The sequence below is a fragment of the Sinohyriopsis cumingii genome, chromosome 7, assembly GCF_028554795.1.
Source record: "Sinohyriopsis cumingii isolate HCF-2022 chromosome 7, ASM2855479v2, whole genome shotgun sequence".
Classification (NCBI taxonomy): Eukaryota; Metazoa; Mollusca; class Bivalvia; order Unionida; family Unionidae; genus Sinohyriopsis; species Sinohyriopsis cumingii.
In genome coordinates, this window is record NC_142967.1 from 35,946,204 (window position 1) to 35,973,662 (window position 27,459).

General features: G+C 33.8%; 1 protein-coding gene across 9 annotated transcripts in view; it reads left to right on the plus strand.

Moving 5' to 3' along the window:
• The window catches only part of LOC149795016 (myoferlin-like), a 220,311-nt gene that overhangs the window by 166,175 nt on the left and 26,677 nt on the right, over positions 1-27,459 (plus strand). For 6 of the 9 annotated variants that reach the window (XM_089964682.1, XM_089964681.1, XM_089964683.1 and 3 more), the window contains 7 exons: positions 1,916-2,041; positions 4,567-4,722; positions 5,191-5,282; positions 12,021-12,191; positions 14,816-14,961; positions 19,103-19,192; positions 26,821-26,960. In XM_089964682.1, the coding sequence (XP_089820808.1) occupies positions 1,916-2,041; positions 4,567-4,722; positions 5,191-5,282; positions 12,021-12,191; positions 14,816-14,961; positions 19,103-19,192; positions 26,821-26,960 (921 nt within the window). The remainder of the gene's footprint in view (positions 1-1,915; positions 2,042-4,566; positions 4,723-5,190; positions 5,283-12,020; positions 12,192-14,815; positions 14,962-19,102; positions 19,193-26,820; positions 26,961-27,459) is intronic. The other 3 variants (XM_089964688.1, XM_089964689.1, XM_089964690.1) reach the window with 1 other exon arrangement.

A 27,459-nucleotide genomic window follows, 5' to 3' on the forward strand; every position in this document is an offset into this window, starting at 1 on the left:
GGGGAAAATCTGGATAATAGGCTCATCTGTGTTTGATTTAGATATGGGTTTCACATTAGTGCTAGTGGAATTAATCGGAGAACCAGAGTAACTTTGTTCTAGTACCTCAGTTGCTTGAAACTGCACAGTTTTCTATGCAAAGCATCTGCATGATCAAATTGTTGATTACAGAATTTTTTTAAAATGACGTCCAGCTACTGATACATGTTAAAGGCGAAAGGAAATGAAAAACAAGCCTCGCATTAAAGTTTTCATAATCAGTAAGGAAGAATAAAAAGGAATATTCTGATTATTCTAAAAAAAGCAGGAAGGGGCACAATTACATTTATTGGAGATCACTTGTTGATTTGAATGTGTCATGTGGCAGGAGATACGATTGCCATCGTAATTTGAAATAAAGAGAAATATTCCAAGAATTATGTAAAGTTGAGAGATAACAACAAGCCATTGAGCTGCAAATTGCTTGGAACTGAAGGTGTATATGTACTCTACAAACTTTTCAGATGAACTTAATGTTTACCTTTGATACTTCAGTTTGGAACACACGCTCTCGTATCATTGCTTACAATGTAACTATCAGTCATAAATGTATATTTATCATATTAGTATTACTGCTTCAGTGGCCTAGTGGTTAGAGTGTCCGCCTTGGAAGTTGGAGGTCGTGGGTTCAAACCCTGGCCGAGTCATACCAAAGACTTACAAAAATGGTACTAACAGCTGCCTTGCTAGGTACTCAGCATTAAGAGTTTAGTGTTAGGACTCGTCGGACTGGTGTCAGGATAATGTGACTGGGTGGGACATCATAGCGATATGACTGAAAAATTGTTAAAGCTATGTTAAAAATCCTAATCACACACACACACACACATATTAGTACATCTATGACAGGTAAATTTTAAGCAATAATATGAGTTTCTCTGGTTTGGAATACTAAACTTTTTAAATACACATTTTCCAGCTTGACATTAGCAGTACATGATATTTTGTTATCATATGTTAAACTGGTCAAATTTACAGAAAAAAATCTGATGCCTTACTGAGATGATCTTGTTAGGGATGGCATGTCTGCGACCATGGTGGTCATCTTGAAAATCTTGTTATCACTACTCCTCTTAAATGGAAAGTGGTTTTGATATGGAGTTTTCATCTGAAGAGCTACAATGGTGTCTAGTTGGTCATAAATGAAAATGATGCAGATTGACCCTCAATTTAAAACTTTTATCTCTACTCCTCCCAAATGGCTAGTTAAATCAACATGGGCTTTTCACCAATAGACTTCTTATGATACCAAGTTGGTCCTGATAATAATTATACATCTTGTACATGATGGCTGTTATAAGAATCATGCTGTCACTACTTCCTCTGAATGGAATGTCATATTGATATGAGGTTTTCACCAAAAGACTTCTAATGTCAGCTTGGTCCTAATTGAAAATGGTGCCAAGCTGACATCCAATATGTCTGCCACAGCAGCAGATTGGAGCATCTTGTTATCTCAAAAAAAATATCAGTAAGTTTCAACACTCAGTAGTTAAAAGGAAGAAATTCCTGGAAATTCTTTTTTGGCCAGTAGAGTGTCAGTCCTTTCAGGGTCTCCTGTTCTAATTTTTTTTTTTAAATTTTTGGCCTGCAGAAGGACCTACATTATTTACCCCAAAATCTTTTTAATTAGGAAACCAATATAATATTTATATGAAAAGGTATGAAAAGGAACATTTGCACACCATATAAAATGTTATATTGTCCAAATATATTTAAAATAAAGGGTGAAAAATGTACTAGTCTAAAAGTAGATTGTGGTGAATTACTATTTATGTAATGTTAGGATGTGCTTCTTTTGTAAACTTAATTCAGATCAGGTTAGATAAAAAATAGTTTGTTCTTTCTTTGGTTACATTAATTTGTTTTCTCTTAGGTGTACGACAATGAGCTGGAGAGGTGTGAAAAATTTGGTGACTTTACAGACTTCTGTGAGACATTTGAGATTGTGAGAGGCAAGGATGAGGAGGAGGAGGAGTCAAATACTGTGGGTGAATTTAAGGTGAGTCATGACAGTAGCTGAATTAGCAAATGCAGTCAACACTTAAATTAAGTTGCAGATAAAGCAATATGAATGAATACAATTTGAATTCAATAAAAAAAAATCCAGTTAGATTTTCTAGACTTTGGAGTACAATTACCAGGATTTTGTTCAGTTTTAACTCTTTACCTCATATAGTATATGTCTTTTTAGCCCTTCGATACACATGTAGCAAAGTTACCCAGTGCAGTGTGCTATAAATAAAACACGTTACCTTTGACTTCATACTCATAGGCCTGCTTGTTAACTGTTAGGCAGTTTAGTGTATGTTATGTTTAACAGCAATTTCAACCATTTTATATTTTTAGTACACATCCATTATGTATGGAAAAATTTAAGAGTAAAGTCTGATCATTATAACTGTATAATTATTTTTCACAGAAGAATTTTTTATGTGCTTTAAAATCTTGAGAGAACTCGTTCACCGTCAAGTCAGTCAAGCTGTGTGACCAACTGTAGCTGCCATTTCTCATACTTGAAATTTACAAGTTCTTTGTCTGCGTCTACATCACTAAATCATCTGAATTTGATAATTTATAAAAACTAATTGCTGCCTGCATCAATATCAGAGCCTTTACCTAAGTTATTGAAGCTTTCATAGTTGTGACTCTAATCGTGAAAACTCCGGAAGTACTGAACGAAATCTGCGACCTCCATTTTGGAAAGTGGAAATATGACCCAGTTACTTTAAATAGAAGATTTCAACCAGAGCATAAACAGTGATGTAATGGTCATTCACAGCAATGAATATAATATCTAATAGGGGGTTTTCCCCAAAGGTGGTGCAACGAAAACCCGCTCAAAATGGCTGATGTTTACAGCAGGCGTCCAAAGGCGCTTGTATGCGAATCGGATAAAGGTGTCCAAAGGCGCTTGTATGCAAATGGAGTAGAGGCATCCAAAGGCGCTTGCATGAGGTAAAGGGTTAAGACCAGTAAGGATGCTAGATTTGGTACAGGAAATGGTAGATTTGGTGCATGCTTAAGCAGTAATGAGTAGCCAGTAATATTTTGTAAATTCTTGTATGAAACTGGTCAGGAGCAAGTCTAGATTACTGTCATAGCATTAGTGCTTCACAACTCATTTAGTCATTTTATTTTTCAGTTATGTCTGCCCCTGCCCTAAGAGGATTGGAGATTGTTTTTTTTGTGTGGTTCTGTTAAACATCTAGCTGTATTTGTATCCATCTATCATGCGTTTTTTTTGTAAGCAAGATAGATATAAAAAATGGTAGAGTCAGATTTGATATTTAGCCATATGAATGGATCTAAAGATTAGGTTCTGGTGGCTGTGTCCTTTTTTTAAAGATGTCTACACATTTGGGAACTATTTGATTACACTCTTGAGAATATGATAAAGCAAAAATCACTTATGTTGACAAATGAAATTGTTTGGCTTATTTCTATTAATATTTAGATTAACTGATTAGATTCTAAGGCCAGTGTACCAATTTTCTAGTTATTACTATGCATATTTTGAGTAATATGTAATTGACTTGGTTAGATTTTCATGTCATTATTAATTCAGACATGATTTTTCTCCATTTTAAAGCAGAATTCCACTTTTCTCCTTACTTGAGTCAGATTTTTCTTGATATAGTCCGATTTTTTATCATCTCCAATCCGGTTTTTTAAAAATGGTCTGTCGCCTCCCATTTTGCAACGACCCTTGTAAATGTTCATTCCGTATATTAGTACATGACTGGAATGAAGAGTTTTCAGATTTTTATCGATGATGCCACTCCACCACGAAAATATGACTGCCATAAGTAAAGGGACTTAAAACAATGACTTCTCAAAAACTACTGAACAGAATTTGATGAAAATTGACAGATAAGTGTTCTGGCATGAAGACCTTTCAAATTTGTACATGTTATTTAATCTACTTTCAAGTGCAGCTGCTGTTACTAAAATAGAAAACCACTAATGCTAAAAATAGAGAAACCTTGAAATGACTTTTTCTCCAAAACTGCTGACCAGAATTTGATCAATTTTGACAAGAAGCCACATGGCATGAAGATATTTAAAATGTTTATAAAAGATGCCAGTCTGCCATTAAATATGGATGCCATTACTAAAAGTAGAGACACCTTTAAATAACTTTTAATCCAGAATTGTGGAGTTGTTTTTAAAATTGTTTGCATTATCATCTGTACTGAAACTTCATGAACCTTGGCAAGTAATATTGGTGCTTGTTCAGTAATTTGCATGCATATTGTGATCTCTTTTCTTTGTTGGCTTAAGATGAGGGTTCGATTGCTTGAAATAGGATTTTCATTTGTTTTTGGAAACTGAATGAATGTTCTTTTTAGCACTGAAAAAGTAGATGGGCTTTGCTGTTTGAAAATATGCAGAAAATATGGTAATTGTCATTGTAGTGATGGTGACAAAATTATTCTTATTCTTATTCTGATAAAGAACTTTGGTAAGATTGACACTGTGATAATATAACCAATATTTTTACATCAGATTCTTGTCATATTTCAGGGTTTGTTCAAGGTGTACCCACTCCCCCAGGACCCTAATGAGGCCATGCCAAGCAAAATTCTTAGTAACCTTCCATCAAGTGACGTTGAAGAATGTATAGTGCGGGTTTATGTTGTTAAGGCAATGGATCTGCAGCCAAATGACCCAACAGGACTGGTATGACTTAAACCTAAACAGCTGTCTAACTTGCTAAGAGCAATGTTGTCTGGCCTAGTTTTAAAAAAAAAAACAATAACAACAATAACAGAAAGAGTATTAAAAATCTTATTTTCGGTATTAAAACTCCCTATACTGTGGAGAAAATGTAGGGACAACAAATGGTGAAAGAATGCAGCTGTTGATTCTATTTTTATTTGCAAAGTGCTAATTTTCATGGAATTAGTGAAGATGTTTAAAATACCGTATAAAATATGTAAAAAAGGGAGGCAGTTACCTTTATCTTCTGAAACATTAAGTTTCAGTGATAATGTCATTCTTGCAAAACCGTTAATTTAATAACCAGGAAAATAATTGAATCCATAGTTGCTGTGTGGGCAAAAAACACAAAAAAGCTCCACACAAGATTGAATATCTTTGTGCATAGTATTGCTTGAAAATCTTGTGCTTTTGCTGTTGCTATTTCAGGCTGACCCCTATGTTGAAATCGTGTTAGGGAAGACTAAAATCACTGACAGGGACAACTACATACCCAACAGCATTAATCCTGTTTTTGGCAGGTAAGTGCATCCAAATCAATAGTAATTAGGACATGGTGGGTTGGTGAATGTCCACATTTCTTCAGATACTGACATTATTCATCAGATACTGACATTATGCTGCATGACTGCTAGCTTGTGACTAGTAGTCATGCAGCATGTGCTGGTAGCCAGTGCAGGCTTGCCATAACCTATTTCACTGACAAGGGTGATAGGCAGGGAGTTCTCTTTCATCCCATTTTCTCTTCTCTCCACCAAGTAGACCAGCCACCATGTTTTTCTTACCATGTGCTGAAAAATGGCATTATCCCCCCAACAAAAAAATATTGCATGCTGAAGCTACAGCAAAATGGGGTGGGGGTGGGGTGGAGCTTTTGTTCATACCCATAATTGTTGAACCTGCATACCTGACTTTTATGAAGCAAACCCTTAGGGCAAAACAGTTCTTAGAACAGAATCAACTGATCAAGAATGCCGCCTACTTTAAAGCATACGAGCACAACTGAGTGTTCCTCCAAAGATGCATTCTGCAACACATCACTCTGATAAAAACCTTGTTACCACAACAGCTTTCTCCTTTAGTGCTTTGAAGAGAAATAGTTAGCCATCAGCACTGTAAAACTATGTCTTTCCATAATCTCAGACATGTTTCATCGTCAAGGGAGGATATAGGCCAGATCACAGACCTATCTGACCTTCTGGCAAAATCTGTCTCGACCAAAGGCATTGGTGTCAGAATGGAATTTATCTTGGATTCATGTGACTGAATAAAGTATCCATTGAATCACTGTCAAGAGTCTTGTTGACTCAGCTCTCATACAAAACTTCCTACCGAGTGATTTTAGTACAGCAGGAATAATCAGTAATATTCATACCTTATTGGACAGTCAACACTATCTGCAGTTTCGTGGTTTGATTTCACTTACCTTGTTCTGGTATGTACAACTTGCACTTTTTATAGCTATTTTTCCTTTCTTCCATGTGTGCATGTTTTATGGGGGAACATGGACAAAAAATATTCTAGGTTGATATGAGAAACCGATCATTATGTTCAAGGCTACCTACACATGTCCTTGTGAAATGTTGAATTTGTTGCATTGTAAAGATGTTGTATCACACTTTTGTTTTAAAGAAATAACTAATGCTTACAAACCCTGATAGTCCTGTTCTTTGATTGCTTATGTTGATAATTTCATTTCCTGCGATAGCACATTTGTTAGAGTTTCAGACATGTAATTCAAATGTTGCAGGCTTTGATCGCTGTCCAGGCCATCCTGGGTTGGCTGACTCTTTGTTCTTTGGGAAAGGCACTTATCTCCTGTTTCCTTTGCATGATACAGCAAATAATGTGTTAAAAGTTCCATTAAAACCAAGAAGAAAAAAATTTCACATTATTATTTAGTTTTTATTCAGAAATACAGAGACTGGTATCTCATTTATCTATTTGGTCATGAATACTTTCAAACTGTGCAAAAATACTGCATCACAGTAACATTGGTACATATTGTAAAAGTTAAACTTATTGTATTCAATTAAAAATTACACTATTTGTTACTTTGTGACTATTTGATACTTATTAGTGATCATACTGTGATCAGTGCTTCATTGACTCTGCAAGGAAATGTGGACTGGCTAAAGCTTTGATATGCCCAACATAATTAAGATGGATTGTTTTGGTAAGTTTTAGCTTACTCTCAGAGAAGTCACATTGGACCTGCACTTTTAAATAGCATCTTGTGCTTGTCTTGAATATGAATGAATTTAGTCAGACTAACTTGGAAACTCACTTTTAATTGGTAATGAGACTTTTAAATTTTGTTGTGGATTTCTGATTTTTCCAATTGTTTTGTATATTGATTTAAGTTATATTTGATATGATTTAATTTGTTAATTTTAAATTTTTTATATATTTTTTTTATTCCATTACATGCTATTGTAATGTAATTTTATTTACTGGATTTGATATTTTACAGAAATTCAGTTCAGTTTTTTGAAAACCTAATATTAGAACTTCGTATCTGAAGCTGACCAAGTTGCTGACCAAGTTCCTGACCTTAATTCATGATTTTAAGTAAACAACTTAGTTTATCTTTTTTTAAATTCTTTCTTAGTGTGGGATTTATAGAGAGAAATTGAGGCTGTACTGGGAGTATGTGACTTTAGACATGTAAATAGTTTCTATGTTGTTCTCGAAACATGCAACAATTATTTTGAAATTCTGGTTTTACTGGAGGGTTGAACCTTATCCAGGCATCTGTTTTGTGCAGTAGCCAGATTTAATAGTGATGTTTTGAGAAATAATTTCAGTTGGGCTTTTAAACACTTCCACTTATGATGTTTTTTCTGTTGTGACCAGTTGGAGTTCAATTTAAATTTTTCTTCAAATTATTTGGATTCTAAGAGATTATTTTTCCCTGGAAATACTTGTGCTCGGAATGAATTCTTGGACAAAGACAGTTTTTGAAATTTACAGAATTCTTACAGTGGAATATTATTTGCTGTTGTTCAACAAAGACACTTCAGTACTATACTGACTATGACATATGTCATTGCCTTCCATTTTGGATTTTTGCCAGGACTCAAACTCAGATTCATTAGAACATTTAGTTACTGGGACTTCTTATTTGTAATTCTTGGATTATTTTTGGATTTGATTCTTAAAACCAAAGTTCTTTTCCTCATGTTTACTTTGTTTTTCTAGGGATATAAATTACTTATTAAATTTTTCAAAACTTGTTGTCTTTACTATTATCTTGTTACTGTTTATGAGAGCCTAAACACATAACACGATCAGGAGAAGCCCTCAGATTTGCATAAATTCACTGAGAAATTGGGGGTGAGTGGGTGTTTCATTTCTATTCCATCAGCATGCAGCTCTGGGTCACCAATAGACTTAACTCGGTAAAAAGCAGAAAATTTCAGCTGAATCTGCAGTTGAAACAGTCTGTGCCTTTAGGAAGTGAGAATTAGTCTCTTTTCTTCTCTTGTTATACACAACAAACAGCATTAATATGGTAGTAAACTGCAAAGTTGGATGGAAAGTAAATCAAGGCCATATACTCTGATAGTTCATTACTGGAAATGCATACTGCACCTATAGAAGGATGTAAATTATACTTCACTTGGAGAAAAGGCATTAGGGAGCTATTTGGGAATGAATATTCTAAAGTAGAATAGAGTCAGGGAAACTATAGTCTAACATGTGAACATAAAATAGTATATTTATTTATAAATTTATCAAGGAAGTTTGAATTTGTCTCTTGTGGAGAACTGGATTAAATTGCATACACCCTCCCATGCTGCCACCCATTTTTTGGTGGGTCAGTAGAGCATTAGTCCCTTTGAGTTGTAGTTTTTATATCCTGATACTCAGTTTTGGCCATGGGGGCTGTGTCTCTTTGGGCCCAATAATAGGGAACTGCTATCCCCTCAGACTCTTGCTGGTGGGGTGGGGCCCCTCTTACCACCTTTTCAATCATGGGATTTTCACAAAAAATATACTCTAGTCTCATCCCTGCATTAATATGCTGGAATGTTGTTAAAACTGTTACATGCATTCATATTTTTATCAAAGATTTTTGTTATATATCACAGATTGTTTCTTGTATGCCTCAGCCACAAGACTTGTAGGGCATATAATAGTCTCTATACCTGTCCATTTATCCCTCACACCTTGGTTAAGTGTTGCATTTAGATCAGTTTTCAAGCATTATGATGGGGCAGGTGTTTTTCATGAATCCACTGCACGTTGCTATTTGATAAATTTTAATTAATTGGATTTCCATTGTCTGAAGAAATTTATTTGACGAATTACCTCATCTGACCGCAAGGCCAAGTGAATTTGTAATATGACTGTCTGTTGTGTCCATCAACAATTATACTTTAAACTTCTTTAAAAAAATCCAAATGGAACATGGATAGATGAAACTTTTGAGAAAAGTAGAATAAGCTTGAGATTCGGAGAAAAATGGGACCTTGAGGTGGAAATCTTGGGTCCAATAAACAAAATAGGTAATTAAAAACAACTTCTCATATCTGAAAGCTGTATGAAAGTGAATCTGATTCATTTGGAAGTAGTAATAACATATTGTATCCTACCCTTGTTTCAGGTGAAAATGAAAAAGAATATTTTTGGTACATTGAGTTAAAACTGCTGAATAGAATTTGACTAAACTTGACAGAAAAATCCTGGCATGAAAACCTTTCAAAATTTGTGCAAATGATGCAAGTCAGTCATAAAATATGGCTACCAGAATTAAAAATAAAAAACAAAAAACTTAATGATTTGATTTTTCAGACCTGCTGACACAAAGTATCATGGCATGACTCATTAAAACACCACTGAACAGATTTTGGCCCAAAATTTCAAGGAAAGCATTTTAGCATGAAAGTTTTTAAAGTTTTTAATGATGCCATTTAGGGGTGAAACAATTCATAAATATATTGATGCATCAATACTTTTGCTATACCGACCAATACACATATTGATACATGTGGAAAATCTATACTGAACGTTACCATATACAAGTTATTATAATCTTCATCATTTGTCAGTAATTAGTCCTTTTCCTTGTTATTCTTTAAATTGAGAAATCATGAGAGACAGCTGTTGTTGGCACATACACACATTTTTATTAATTAAAAATGAACTGTACAAATTTAATATTGCCCCCACCTGCCACATGCAAATTCCATGGCAATTATTGTATCCCACCATCTTGTTTGTTATAAAAAGGTTCAAGTTTCCTGACTCTTGCCACCCCATTTTTGATATTTGGACAGTTATGTTGGTGTGTAGGGTCAGAGTCCATTCCCTATTGAAAAGTTGAAATTTGTCAATACTATGTGGTGTCAGCATATGGTAGCCACTTACTAGTCAGCTTAGCAAACTTGAACACCCTTACATCAGGCCATACCTGCAAGAAATCAATAGGAAGATGTATTTTCTCAGGAATTCTAGAATAACATTCGGTATATCTTTAATCTGTTGACAGATGAGATGAAACCACAACGTTGATGCAATTTGACCTGGAACTCACCATTTGCATTGCTATTCACATGCTACAAAATTTGATTTACACATTGTACTCTGGAACACGCATTATGTTGTAATTGAACTTGCATCTAGGACATTTAACAAATGCATGTTTAAAATACGGGTCACCTTGAAAACTCAAAATGGCTGATTCCCTGCATGGCTGATCTTCAGACAACAATTTTGTTTGGCAAATAATGGCTGATGATAGTTAAGATGATAAAATATTTTACATTTTTGAAGTATATCAAATTATTGGAGCTGGGAAATTGTTAATGGAGATTCCAGTAGGTGATATGTAGCCTGAAAATGGTGTTAAATACAAGTCCAGTGTACATGCTGGATGGACAGAAGTGGACAGTATGCCAGTCAGTCACCTTTTCAGCAAATGTAGAAAAGGCAGACTACCAATCCAGATTAAAATACAGACAATTTAAATGTCTGTTTCTTTTATCAAAAGTTGTAGACCTGCAGGATCATGTGCAAAATTATATTTCCCTATCAAGGTTAAGATAAAGTGAATAAGTAAAAATGAAAAAACAATGAAATTAAGAAGTAATGGTATTTATTTGATGAAAATACCTCAGTCTAGTGGCTAAAGTGAGTCCTTTATCTGATCAAAGAAGCAGCCATAAATAGCTTACAATTTTGCATACAAATCGCTGATAACTCACAGGTAGTCTGCTTGAAAGTTTTTGTTATCTTGTCATTTATGAAAATGGCATATAAATAATAGATAGGTATGTGTCTGTAATCTGCATACTGGAAATACGACCAGTATAAGCTTTAATGGGAACCGTTTCTCACTGACAGACTTTCTAAAGATGAAAAGACCATCAAGTTGATAGTTGTATTGATAATGTATCATGTCGTTGGCTGTGTGTCACGAATCATATTGATACCTGGCAGAAGTGTATCATTTCACCCCTAATGGCAGTTTTGTTTTCATTATTTTAAAAAACCACTTGACATATTGATCAGATTTGGCACAAAGTGTCGTAGCTTGAATATTTTTTTGATTTATACAAATGATGCTGTACTACTATCAAATATGGCTGCAGTTACTAACAGTAGCAAAATGTATACACAACTTTATTGAAAAGAAATGCTTAACAGAATTTGACCAACTTTAACATGAAGCATCCTAACATAGGGGTCTTAATAATTATTTTCATATCATATGCAACCATCAGCATTTGAAGAAATTTCAACAGAAATCATCCCGCTGACTTAGATGTCTGCAGATGCCTGCAAGTAGACAGTCTCTGTCCAACTTGGACCTCACATTCCAAATAAAATTATTAATAGATTAAATGTTATTCTTTGAACAATAGTTAGGTATCAGGCTAGCAGCTTAAATGCAGATTCCATGAACTGCAGGAAAATTGCATGTGAATGCAAAAGATAAAATTTGATCCTTTATAATTATTTTAATTTGAAATTAAGACATTTTTTGAGCATGTGTTTCATGGGCTAAATGAAGTACTTTTGTGTGTTGTTTTTGTTGTTGTGCTTTTCAACATTCACGTATAGATGTGGGCTGGTATTCTTATCTTTAAATAGATTCAGATAAAGGTAATTGTTCCAGACAAACTCTGAAGCAAATTGGATAACCCATCTTGTATGGGACCAAATGAATTAGTGAGTTGATAAATAGCAGTTTCATTTCCAATGTTGTATTAAAAAAAATAAAAGGAGAATATATTATATGTAACTGTTTACAGGATGTTTGAAATGACAACAGTACTGCCCCTATTCAAGGACCTCACAGTTCGCATCAAAGATTATGATCTGATCACCAGAGACGATGACGTTGGAGAGACAACAATTGATCTGGAGAATCGATATTTAACAAAATACAGAGCCACCTGTGGGCTGCCCAAAACATATTCTGTGTAAGTAGTACATTGGAACAACATCACTCTGATCAAGTAAATAATCCATCTATTAAAATTAAATTAAAAGATTGACATTTTCATCAGTCAGAGTCTGAAAAGTTAAAGATTTAATATGAGTGGCATTCCTTATATGTATATACTCAACACAACATTTTATGTTGCAGAAATAATGACATGCATAATATGTACTTGGGATTTAGACAATTTGATTTAAAGCATCTAAGTGCATCAGTATACTTGAATAGAAGTTAAACACTGTTATAATGCGATATTATTCTACCAATGTATTTGCTGTCAAAAAGAAGGCTGTTAGAGCAGTGTCTGTTCATTATCAGTATCTGAATTGTGTGCCGTTTCTGGTATAACAGTGGCATACATTCCGGCAGAACAGTGCACCTCTTTAGGTTGATATTTCAGAGCTTTTTGCTGCTTTCATTTTATCAATTATATGGGTTACAGCCAAAAGTATCAATTTTATATTCAGAGTCTTTTTCTGCAAAGTTGCTGCATGCTGAAGTTATATTCATTTATTAGGCTCTTCACCTCTATCACTGCAGCACTTAGAATGATATACTGCATTGCAGTACTGATAGTAAACATCTGTATGAATATGAATTAGGCTTTAATATGTGAATCCCACATGTTTGATGTGATGAACTGCTGACAAATTAAGCAGTTAGATTTATGATCACTCTGAATAATGGACAAGATGGTCCTAATGGAGATGAAGGTATGCAGACTGAAGTGTCACTTTTCATAATACAAAGTACTGTTGGTATAGAAAGGGTGGGGTTGTCAGTTAATGATAGGCTGATCTAGAAATAGCAATATGCAAAATAATTGTTGATGTTAGACCAGCTATCAGTGCTGTTGTAGCAAACTTGTGTGGCTAAAGTTAAAGGCTGGACTTTTGAAACCGTTGTTAGATATCTGTCAGGATAAAAAGATCCATTATTACTGGGTGTCATCAAATCAGCATTTATTATAAGAAAGATAGCCTTATACTGAGTGATGTTATAGCAAGATGTGTACAAACAAGGGAATATTATAATAAGGTTTTCTAAAACACAGTTGTATATAAATGGGTGCTTTGTGCTGGAATGTCATAACTGGTTTATAATTATGTGAACTCTATACTGAGGGATATTGTAAACAATTTTATATGAGCAAGGGAGCCATAAAATGAGGTAGGTTTAACAGAGGTATGAGTAAACACACAAGTCTTATAATGAGTTATAACAGCTATATAAACAAGTGAGTTTTGTACAGATGGATATTATAACAGTAGTTTATGAGTGACCCTTATACTAAGGGATATTTTAAAACTGTTGTGTATAAATAAGGGAGCTTATATTGATGGATATTAACATATAACACAATTGTATATAAACATGGGAGCTTATACCGATGGATATTATGCCACGATGGAGTCTTCTACTGAGGAAAGATATAACATTTGTGTATAAACAAGAGAACCCTATAATCAGGGATGTTCTAACAAGTTATGTAAAGAGATAGTGGTATGGTAAACTACCACTTTATTCAGAAGCAGATAATGCTGTGTAGAAGAACTGTACCAGCAGTGTTATAGTTACATCACATATTTAATAAGATTAATGTTTAAAATAAATTGTTGGATGAAAGTTATAAGTATTCTTATTTAAATGCTTAGATACTGACTTTTTGAAGCTGTAATTTCCTAATTCACCTTGTTAACAGATGGTATCTCTGTGCATGACATCTGAGACATATTCTTAAGCAAGAAGAAATGAAGTATTGTTCTAGATCCAAAGAAAATGAACTTTACACTATTGTTCTGAATTAAAAAATGTACCTATTTATGATGAAATAAAGTTTGTTCATTATTTCCATTTTGTTTCATTACCTATCAGACTCTGTAAGTGTAGTGAATAAAGGAATAAGAGGGCACTTGCTAACCAGCCTAGCTTCTCCAGACCATTAAGTCTTAGTATGTCTATCTGACTGAGACAGATAAACCAGGTTTAGGTTCCAGTGGTGATAGCTACACTTGGTATCTCATGTTATATTTAGGGGATAGTCCAAATGTAAGTAGCTTGTGGCCCATAGAGAATGGGTTTGACCATTATGAGAGGTGACATTCAAGGACTAATGTTAAAGAGGAAGGAGGATTGTAGTGGTCAAGGTACATGAGGTCAGTTACTAACCAATCTAGCTGGTCCAAACCTTTTGATTGGTATCTGCACGTGAATGAGATGAAGATGAACTGGGTTTGATTCCAGACAGCATTATTCTTCACTAATTCTTTATATAATGTTAGCATTTAAAAAATTAGGTTGTGCTGCTAAAGTTTTTATTAAGTGATATAGTTCATATGTTGTCTGATGTGTATACATGTCAAACTCTGGTGTCTTAAATTGGTTTACAAATGGAAATTTCCATGTTAGATGGTACACATCTATAAGGTGGTTTCAGACAGCAGTTTATTTTTTATCAGGATACAGTAATGTACACTAGGTTGATAACTTTAGTACAGGACAGTCCGAGTACACTGAAGATTTTCACATTACCAAAAACAGGGCTGTCAACCATGTGTTACCTAACTTTAGTCAGTGTTTCACGTTAACCCTCTTGATGTACAGGTCTGGCATAAACCAGTGGAGAGATAATCGCAAGCCAAAGGAAATTCTTGAAGAATACTGTCATAAAAACCACCTGACAGGACCAATGTTTTATGGCAGTAATAGTGTCAAAGTTGGCAACAGAGTGTACAACCTGGCTGATTTTGGTAAGTTACAGTATGCTGTAGTAGCCTATTACCAACTGCATATATTAAATGCTGTGACTATATTCTTAACACATTTTGCTCAATCTCTCTTTCTTAAATCAATTATTATTAACAAAGTTTCTTTCTCCCTCACATAACATATCTACTGTTAGTTTTGGACACCAAAAATTAAAGCTTGTAATGTTCTGACATGGGTTACCTGAACTTTAATGATGCATTTCTTTTTTGAACACATTTGTTCATCATATGAACAGACAGTGTCACTTGTATACACCCATCTATTGTGGCATTGTCCATATGTCTGTACCTTGGTTTGAGAAATTTTCATTACTTTTTCATTATATATTATGACTAGATCATGTCATGCACACCATTGTTGTCCCATGCCTCAAGGTTGTCAAGGAAGGGGAAAATTTAATTCTTTGACTTGAATCTTGTTGGGAATATAACTCTTGAACCATTGATATTTCAGATTTATTAAAAGGCAGCACAGGTAAAAGTGTCAAAAGTAAAGAAGTTCCAGAAACAACAGAATGGTAAACTGACCAACTTTGCAAACAATATTCACATTTGAGAAGAATCTGCAGGCGTGGTCACTCAGCAATAAAGCATTTGAAATGCATGAAACTTAAGCTAACTTTATATGTAGACTGTCATGTACTACAGCCATTCTCCATCCTTATGGTCAGGGTCACTTGGAAAAATTGAATTCAGTGACTTGTGTCCTTGTCTGAAGTACAGTTTTTGAGCCTGGGTAAAAAATTATTTAAATGCAACTTTCCCCAGTTATATTTCATGACTTTGCCATGTGTCACATACCATAGCAACACACCATGCCTCAAGGTCAAGGTCTTGCAAGGGGAAATACATTTGTTTGGAGTGGCATTCTTGTCTAGGATATAACTTGTATCCAGTGAATATATTTTAATGAACCTTAGTCGTTTTTGTCATGCATAGATGGTGTGTTGTATACCACAGTCGCACCTTCTGCTTGAAGATCAAAGTCACTAAAGGACAATGTAACTATGATTTTTGTCATATCTGGAGTATACCTTTTGAATCAGTGAAGCTGTTCTAATAAAATGTTAACAAGTTATTTATCATGACTAGACTGTGTCGCATATGACAGCGATTCCCCCACTTCATGTTCAGAGTCATGGCAATGGAAAATATAAATCGGTGACTTATGTCCATGTATGGTTATAACTTGAACCAATTAGGATATTTTAATGAAACTTGGGCTTTTGATATACCATGATTAGACAGTATGTCACATATCATCGGTATGCTCCTACTTCAAGGTCACGGTCACAGCAGTGGGAAAAAAAAATCAGCGATTTTTATTCATGGATATGGGTATGCCTTGAACCAGTGAAGATGATCAAGGCCACAACAAGGGATAATGTAAGTCAGTGGCCAGTTTACAGATCCAGGCTGTCACTTTATTATTCCTGCAAGAATTTGATGAAATTTAATCCAGATCCACACCTTACCATACATTAGACAAGTTGTTAGCTCAAAGGTCGAGGACATTTAGAGGAAGATGTCACAAGATGGGTGTATCGTGTGCCATTTGTAGAAATTATGTTGAAAAGTATAGGGATGGTGTATTGATCATTTGGTTATGGATTCAACAAGATAGAAGTAAAATGCGAAAAGGCAAGATTACTTCACTTCACATTTTTACTGATAATAATAAAAAGACTAATCCTTAAAAATCTTGTAAAAACTTAACCAAGGAAAATTTCATTTAAAAGCAATAGAAGAGTATGTCACTCTTCATTGAAAGGAAAAAGATTTGTTGGGTCCAAAGCCATCATGCTTACAAAGGAAAATTTTATTTAAAAGCAATAGAAGACTTTGTCACTCTTTATGAAAGGAAAAAAGCCATCATGATCATAAAAGTTATGTTCAATACCTCCAGTATTTATTAATTTTTGGGGTTGGAAAATTACATACTGTAGTAGTATTCTAACATTTCTTGTAGAATCTGCATGGACATGTTCAACTCCTATTTATTATTTTAGTGTACAGTACTAATCTCTTTTGTTAGTGTGCAATATTAGCTTCTAACTGATATATTCTATAAAGCAAATAATTAATTGTTTTGTATGAACTGATTGAAATAAATTACACTTACTAATCCAAATGTTTATGTGCTAGGTTGTATTTTTTAAATTATTTAAAGAGACTCTTCAGTAAAATGCATAATAGATCAGTATGCACTTAATTTTGAATGATTCTGCTATTTCAGTTTTTTCTTTTTTTATCCTAGCTACGCTTGTTAGCTCGCCTCTTTGAAGTAGATGAGTTGTTGTAGTTTCCCTAGTGTCAGCATTATTGTTGACATCGGCATCACATATATAAAAGCATATGCAGCCCCACTGCATCTCAACCATTATTTCTTCTTAGGTGGTAGGTCATAGTTTTACATGCGTGATTCATAGCAAACCCCCCCCCCCCCCAGGGGATTGGCAGCTAAGAGGGACAACTTTATACATGTATATTATTTGTTCATTCTTTGTTAAGTTTTTCCATTTAGCTTAGGCGGGTTGTACCCAGTACACATACTGGCATTCCTTGAGTCATGCAACTTGGTGAGGGAATACATCTTGATGAGTACTGTACCCTCGTTTAAAATAATAGGTAATTTTAACCTATATTTCACAATGATTAGGTTAAATTGTGTAAGGTTATTTCTCAAGCACTGTGAGTCATAAAGCCAAAGTATTTATATGCATCTCTGTTTATTCCACAACTGAACAAGAAAGGAGGGTAACTATGACCTACTTTCAAATTTTCATTGGCTGAGGTTAATTACTTGTATTTGTTCTTATCCTTGCTAAATAAAGGACCATTTCCAACCATTGCAGTTGGAAGTAGGAATAAATGTGTACTCAAAACATTCCATATAATGACCATACTTAGTATATTTTGATAGGTTATCCTCAGAAGGTTAACTGTGTATTTCACTTATAAAGAAGTAGAGGAATTAGAAGAGTGGACTGCGTGCATTTCATGTGATGACTCAGATGTAGGGACTAATTGGTTACATAGTTCTCACCAAAAGACATCTAATCTTATCCAGCTAAATGAAAATGATGCTGATCTTACACCATGGATGCTGCCTTGAAAATATTATTACTCATCCAGAATGGATGGTCATATTAACTTGGAATTTTCACAGAATGGCTTCTTATGAAGTTCTAAATGAAAATGGTTCCAATAAGACATTCCATATGTCATCTTGAAGATTTTGCTACATTTACTTCTCCTGAAAGGATGGTTTTTGGCATGCTCTTTTCACTAAAAGACTTCTTATGATGTCTTCTTGGTCCTAAATGAAAATGGCGCCATTGGACATCAAGTAAGGCTCCTATGGTTGCAGTCATGAAAAACTTGTTTTGGATACTGCTCCAGCACAGATGGGTTTTTTCCCACTAAAATCTTCATATAATTGGTCTTAAATAAAAAGGTACTGATCAGTTATGACCGTCTTGAAAATCTTGTTATGAATCTGCTTATGAAGGGATGGTCACATTGGTGATGAGGTTCACTAAAACACTTTTCACTATATGTAATGGGTCCAAAATAAAAATGATGCCTGTTTGATTAAGTGTGGCAAGAAAAAAGGAAAACACAAAAAAAGTTACATCAGAAAGGAGCCTTCATTTCATTGTCAGTATTACTTATGGTCTGAATATATTTTCTCCATGCCTATTGATGTTTTCAGTGGTTACTGGACACTGCTGAAAGTTTCATAGAGGTGAGATGTGTGAGCGTAGATTATACTGATTATCAGCTTATTGTAGTACCTCTACTTTCATATCCTAGAAGAAGAATGTCCTTTTTTATTTTGTATATTATACCCTGTCACAGTATGTATGTTAGCACAATACTAGCCATATTGGTGCTGATTCAAAGTTAAGTTCTAAAAATGTTAAAGTAAAATAGTATAACAAGAAAAAACTAATGGTTAGGAACAAACATTTTTATGTCAACACAACTTTAGTCTGAATTCATTTTCTGCATGTTAATTGATATTTACAGTGGTTGCTGGGGACTAATAAAGCTTCGTAGAGGCGAGCAATATAATAATTGATTACATTCTGGTTTGCCTTGATATGATACATGTTTTCAGAGAAACCTGAGCCAGAAATTAAAACAAGACATATTGTCCAGATTAACAGGGGTTTTGTAATGGAAGAGATTGAATTGTCACAGAAAAACAGTAATTATACATCTTGACTGCCCAGTTTTTATTGTATTTGTCTCCATCATTGCTTATTGCATTTGCTTGATATTCTCCTCCATTGTTGTTTTATATGTTCAGTTTCTTTTACCCAGCACATATTGCTTTCTTATTATGTTTTGTTCTTATGCCCCCACTGCTTGTAGAGAAGGCATTTTAGTTTAGTCCTGTCCATCTATCCTTGTAACTGTCCACCCATCCATCCATCTAGATCCATCTCAAGAAGGTTTCCAGTAAAATTTGGTAACCACGATTCATTGTAGATGAGTGAAGTCTGGCATGTTTAAAAAAATATATTCTCACAATATTTTACACATTTTAGAAGTTGAGACTTGGTTGACAAAATTTTGTAAGTACATTTAAGGAAAAGTTATTAAACATAGACCAATGAAAGCTGATATGCATATTTGTGGTCATATGTTGGTTACCTAATTAGATTGTCAGGCCATTACAACAATTGTTTTAATGTTTTATATTTTGTTGAGTTTGGACTTCAGTATTTTGATTAAAATCTAGTCAGCACAATTAAGTAAAATCAACTTGATAAATGAAATTTGGTAATTTTGTTTCTATGCATATGTAGATGACCTGCTTAGAACTGTATGATATTACAGAAATTTTTAACATTTTCACAAGTTGTTGAACTTCTTTCACTGCACTGGGGGCATATATGTCTCTTACAAACAGATCTAGCTTCCCGTATACTGCATTATGTCTCCTCTTGTTCAGTTGTGTGATAATTACATGTTTCTCAGTTAATACTAGCTGTTTATCTTGATTGTAATTTTGTGGATGTAAAATATAAAACAAAACATTCCTGATTTCCAGCATTTTATGTACTATCACATCTGTGGTGGATGCATGTAGTATTACATTTTTCCATCTGTGTGTATGTCTGTAAGTTTGCATTTTGGTTTTCAGACAATTTGGTGAGAAATGAATTTTCCAAACACATTTCTTGTGGTTGAATCAAATACAGGTGCTTGATGTTTACTGGCATTTATACAAAATAAAGCTGTGGGGTTGCACTAACATCTGTTGCTTTCTATTCAGGATCAAAAAGCTTTTGGGTGCCAGTTTTTCTATGTTTTATTCTTTCATTAAGTGCAATTTTTTTAAGTCTTTTCATATAGCTTTACCATTCAACATTGAAAATATTTCACAGTTGCTAGATTGAAAGTCAAAGTTCAAAGTCACAGTCCTCATGCAGAATCCTTTTGCAGATGATCACTATTGTTACAACTCTATGGTCTTAAACTAAGTAACAGAAAAAGCAAAACTAGCAAGTTTAGTGAAATTCAACAAACAGTTTATTTTCCTAGCATGAGAAGTGAAAATTTAAAAGGAACTTAAAGTATTGTGAATTAAATCCCAAATAATCCTAAATGTTCTATTGCAAGTACAGAAGTATAGAGCATTCCAAAAAATTACAATATTAAATGTGCTGACATACCATTAGTCTTGATATATCATAATGATTTAATCCACAGTGTCTTTAAATGATTTCACAATAATCCCAGAGTAGTGTCTTATTCCAAAATGTCAATGAGCTCTTTGTAATTTTGTAATTCCAATAAATAATTTAAATAAATGATTCCTCTCAAATCACATCTGAACAAAACTAAAATTTCAGATCATGTATTCTGAAAGACTGATATTAAGATAGAAATGAAAACTACGTTCTCAAAACCTCTTTATTTACATCCCCACTTGACTCATGTTTCAGTACCATTATCTGAAAAAAATCAAATCATCTTAATGGAAAATTAAACCAAACTGTAAACATGTTTGTTCCCAGAACCTTCTAAGGTCATGTTTACAAATTACCATTATCATAAAGTACAACCTACAATCATGGACAAAAGTTAGTTATCTGAACATATTGCTAACAAATGATCATTAGCTTCAACTACAACCTACAATCATGGATACAAGTTAAACACACAACATAGACATACATAACTATATAATCACTAGATTGAAGGTCAAATTCAAAGTCACAGGCCTGAGGCTGAATCTTTTTGCTGCTGATTATACTACTATTATTGTAGCAAGCCTATTAAGGAACTATTCAGAATACTTCTCAGTATTCAGGTGATCTTGTTATATTCCCAGCAAATTAAATTTTGGGAGGTGGATGATACTGAAGCCTACTTTTCCATCTATCTGTCTATCACACTTCTGTGTAGTTGATGTCTCCTGAAACACTTTTTTGATATCTTCTTGAAAATTGGTATGGTTTTGTATCAGGACTAGAGATTGTGTATTGTTAATACTGGAGTCTGAGTAGCATTTTAAAAAGGTTACCCAGGTTTTAAAAAAACAAAACAAATTGTGACAGTCCATCCATCACTATTCTCTGGTTAATATCTCCTATTTTGTTTGAGATATGTTCATGAAAAGTGGTATGCATCTGTATCATGACAAGAACTTGTGTCACCTATTGAGCATTGTTAGATTGGTACTTTTAGAGTTATCTCCTTGTGTATGAAAATTGTATTTAAACTTCATATTTCGATAACTATTTGACGTTTCTTATGAAACATGTCTTGTAAAAAATTGGTGTTGTCTGGTCAGCTTTGTACATGTCCCGATGTAAAAAATTATGTCTCTCCATCAGACTGTTAGGAGTTAATATTATCTGAAACATTTGACTTGTCTTCATGCATTTGGATCTTGATGAGCTTATGTTACATACAAGATTGGTTTTTGTTTTCCTTCAGGTTAGTACTTTTATAGCAGAGTTGTATTTAATACTTTTATTGCAGAGTTGTATTCCAAAAGCCCTTGCTTACTGACAGATTAATACTTTTATAGTAGAGTTGTATTCCATAAAGCCATTGCTTATTGACAGTTTAATACTTTTATAGTAGAGTGGTATTCCATTAGCCATTGCTTATTGACAGTTTAATACTTTTATAGTAGAGTGGTATTCCATAAGCCATTGCTTATTGACAGATTGATACTTTTATGGTAGAGTTGTATTCCATAAAGCCATTGCTTATTGGCAGTTTAATACTTTTATAGTAGAGTTGTACTCCATAAAGCCATTGCTTATTGACAGTTTAATACTTTTATAGTAGAGTGGTATTCCATAAGCCATTGCTAATTGACAGATTAATACTTTTATAGTAGAGTGGCATTCCATAAGCCATTGCTTATTGACAGTTTAATACTTTTATAGTTGAGTGGTATTCCATAAGCCATTGCTAATTGACAAATTAATACTTTTATAATAGAGTGGTATTCCATAAGCCATTGCTTATTGACAGACTGATACTCTTATAGTAGGGTGGTATTCCATAAGCCATTGCTTGTTGACAGACTGATACTCTTATAGTAGGGTGGTATTCGATAAACCATTGCTTGTTGACAGACTGATACTCTTATAGTAGGGTGGTATTCCATAAGCCATTGCTAATTGATAGATTGATACTTTTATAGTAGAGTGGAATTCAAAAAAAAAACCTTGCTTATTGACTGTTTAATACTTTTATTTTAGAGTGGAATTCCATAAGCCATTGCTTACTGACAGATTTAGTTTGGAATAACATTCCTTGTGATATTAAATCATCCCCCATTATCTGTTCCATCCCCAGTGTGGGTATTAAAATTCCCAGTAGCTACAGGGCTTCCATTAAGTTTATATTATATGGAGTCCCTAGGACCCCCATATTTGAATTTTATATGGTCCTTACAAGATGTTAAAGGGTCCCACTTTATAGTTTCTACAGTAAGTTGAGTGTCTGTGTCTGTGTGTGTGAGAGAGAGAGGTCTCACTAGAATTTTGGTGAAAATAGGAGTTCCACCAGCAAACGTTGCATTCCCTTCCCACAAGCATGTTGGGTATACATGAAGTGGATAAATATCCATTATAGTGCTAAGAATAAAGAGACACAAAACTTTCAGTTTTACTTATTTGTAATTCTTTAAATATTCATGTAATAAAATTGATATCCCATCAGTCGCCTTGGGAATACACTACACAAGGCCGTTATTTAGACAGTAATATGTTGTGCCCTTCAAAACAAAAATATTGGTTGAGGCATCTTAATTACAGAACTGGATGATTGTGAATTTAATTTTAAATTTTGCAATAAGCATTCATGTGCTCAATCCCATGTGCTGTATTTCATTACTCCCATATTCTTCTTTTAAAGTTTGTAAAATGGTGTTGATTTGTCCTTTTTTCTGATCTGATATGTTTTGAAGTTTGCAAAGATCCATCTGCTCTAACATTTTTCGTTGTGTAACATTCAAAAGTCACACTGTAAAGCATTTTTGGTTATGATCTGGCACCATTTTCTATAAAACCTTAATGAATCTGTGAGGCTAAGTTCAAGTTGATGAAACCTATCTGTTTTCTTGTAAATAAAATGGGTCATATACAGTTGGAGTAAATAGAAAAACAAGGAAAATTCTTACTCAGCTATGATGTTTTTAAAGCAGAATCCCCCATTTTTATGAGTGGAATTAAATAGATGTTATTTAGAATGATTAAAACAACTTTTGACTGTTTCTTTATTTTATTTTTTAATTTACCAAAAACAGCTTAATTCATATACTGGAGGCGAAAAAACTTAATTTGTTGAAAAAAGGTATAATGATTACGACAAAGGCAGAATGCATGTATGCATTTAACCCCAAAATACTTATCCAGATTTGCAAACAGCATTTTGTCCAAGTCTTGACATGAAAGCAACAAATGGTAGTAATGTTTATTATCATAGGGTTTATCTTCTAATTTAATTTGAACCCTTAGCACATTCAAGATCATGTGCACTGTACTTATTTGGCTACACTTGGAAATGAACACAATGCATAATTAATGAGCATGACCTCAACAGATGGAGTGGAAAATCCATAAGACCTCTGTTTTGTGAAACCTCGACCTTTTCTGCAAGCTGGAAATCGACATGGTCAGTCTATTTTATTGTGTCCAATGGAACTCTTAGGCTAGGGTTTTAATGCGTCATTTTTTTTATTTTATTGCATCAATGATGCACAACTGCTTTATCAGAAGCCCTGAGCTAGAAGGACTAGTAGGTTGAGAAATTTACAAGCCCTGCTGATTCTTTACTAGTCCTTGCAACAAAACCATGTCAGACATGTATCTAGATTACCAGCACATATTCCTTGAATATCACAGTAATTGATAATTCAAAAGTAAAAATCTTGCTTTGGAAAAACAAAGATTACTTGAAAATAATCACAAGTTCACAAGAAAAACAATGACTGATTCTCTAGAAATTAACTATAAAAAAATGCTGTAAATTTTTTTGTAGAGCTTAATCACCAAAAATCCCAACAAATAACTTAATGAGTAAAAGACATAGACCTCATTCACACTGGTCATTACATATCTTAACTCCACAGACAGATGAGTTAAGGCAGTACCCATTATTCTATAGTGAAGGCAGGGTGAGAAGATAGTCTAGCAGTATAGGCATTGAGATGGTTTTCACAACAGATGCTTGGAACAAAAAATGCATCTCCGTGATTGCTAAACCATTGAAGACAATGGTTAATCATAAATTTTGACCAAACTTTGTGGATAGCTTGCATTTGAGACAAGAAGGCACCAAGTAAATTTGGGATCAATAGGTCAAAGGTCAAGGTCGCCTAGTATGAAAAAAAGGCAATAACTTCATATAGTGGTGTTATAATGTGTACCATACTCTTGTTTACCTTTTGAGAAATATATCATTTTTGTAAGTAGTTGTTAACTTATTGTGTGTGTGTGTGTGTGTGTGTGTTCATTATTTTCCTTGAATCAGTGTACATAATAGTGGGCTTCAAGGTGGATTAATTTATATTTGCAACATACTGAGTTGTTTTCTGAAAATAAAGCTGTTATTATTATTATTATTAAATATTGTTATTATATACCTACAGTTTATTCTGTTTTAGGATACAGGTAGCCTATCTTGCTGATTTGAGGATGATTGCTTTTGAAAATTCACAGTATTTAACTTTTTGAATAATGAATAATTTTTGATAAGTAAGAGTATGAGAAATTGAGACTCGCTTAAAATGTGTAGGTTGGTGTACATTTTCTGTTCTTAGTTGAATATTTGCCTCCAAGTCAGGGTCATTACATAGAAAGTATCTGAAAAGTATCCAGTTAGTAACTGTTCATAATAGTTAACATCTGCCACCAAGTAAAGGTCATTACATAGACAAGTATTCAGTCAGTAATTGTCCATAATATGTGAATATTTGGCACCAAGTAAAGGTCATTACATAGATAAGTATGCAGTCAGTAATTGTCCATAATAGTTGAACATTTGCCACCAAGTAAAGGTCATTACATGGTCAAGTATTCAATCAGTAATTGTCCATAATATGTGAATATTTGCCACCAAGTAAAGGTCATTACATAGATAAGTATGCAGTCAGTAATTGTCCATAATAGTTGAACATTTGCCACCAAGTAAAGGTCATTATTGAATATCAGCCTCCAGGTAAGGGTCATTACAGAGAAAAGTATCTGAAAAGTATCCAGTCAGTAATTGTCCATAATAGTTTAACATCTGCCACCAAGTAATGGTCATTACAGTATAAAATATCCAGTCAGTAATTGTCCATAATAGTTGAACATCTGCCACCAGGTAATGGTCATTACAATATAAAATATCTAGTCAGTAATTGTCCATAATAGATCAATGTCAGCCTCCAAGTAAGGGTCATTACATGGACAAATATCTAGTCAGTAATTGTCCATAATAGTTCAATGTCAGCCTCTGTAAGGGTCATTGCATGAAAAAATATCTAGTCAGTAATTGTCTGTAGTAGCTGAATAAGTATTGAAAAATTAATCAAGATTTACACAGGTTGAAGATCATGGACTTGTATTATCAAGTATACAATAAAAAGGTATGTTGATGAGTGAACTAGTTAGTAAATCCCACTAAATATCTTCATAGTTCTTGCTTACTTTTAATTGACTATTCTTTTTTCACAGAACTGTTACTGTAATTATTAAATTGATAGGGGAGTTTTCTTTCATTATTTAAAAAGAGACATAATTCATAACCATGCCATTTTATGTGCAGTCTTTGTGTTCAGAGAGCTACAATGCAGCTAGGTAAATAGTGTCATAGTGATTTTGTCATAATTAAAAAAATCATGTCAAGTAACAAATATATTTTGTCATAATCAAAGGATTGTGTCAAGTAACACATCAATTAGGTCATAATCTTAGGATCATGTCAAGTGGCATATTGGTTATGCCATCATACTGTAAGGATCATCTCAAGTGGCATGTCATCATGTAAGGATCCTATCAAGTGACATTGATTATGTTATAATCTAAGGATCATGTCAAGTCACATTACTTAATGTATGGATCATATTAAGTGACATTATGTCGTCATTTAAGGATCATGTCAAGTGATATGTCAATGTAAGGATCATGTCAGGTCACATCAGTTATGTCATAATGTAAAGATCATGTCAAGTGATGTTATTATGTCATAATCTAAGTATCATGTCATTTTAAAATGCACAAGAAGTATTTATTTTACACATGTGAAACACCCTAAAAAATATAGGTGAAACAAGCACAGAATACAATCTTGACTTGGTCATCATTTTGACTGTTTCAGAGCAAGGCCGAAACCCTGCTTCCCATTTGGGGCCTGCAGACGAGCGGCTGGCACTTCACATTCTGAATACCTTCCCTCTTGTCAAAGAGCATGTGGAAACAAGGCCTCTCTATAATCCCCTACAGCCAGGTATTGAACAGGTAACTGCCATGATTCCAGATTGTTTAAATTTGTTACATTTATTAAGATTTGTTTCCATACAAGCTGTATTTGTTGCAGAGAGGTGTGCTTTTTGCATTTCACACACCTCACCACTTGCCAAGCACTAAGTAGAAACTGTGGTAGCAATGTCTGTGCATGGAGATTCAACTTAGAATAAAGTATTCATAACAAGTTAAAATCTTTGACATCCGTGAATATTTGTATATGTTGAAAGCCAATAATAACAAGTTGATTCAGGATTTTTTGTGTAAATCTGCATCATTCGGAATAAAAAGTAATGAAAGTCAATGTTTTAAATCTGCCATTATACAGAGTAAAGGTAATGAAAATCAAAAGATTGTAAATCTGCCATTATACAGAGCAAAGCTAATGAAAAAAATTAGGAATGTGTGTGTATGCCATTATACAAAGAAAAACTAACGAAAATCAAGATTTTGAATCTTATGTCTAAGTTCAAATTAGTTTTTCCCTGTTTTT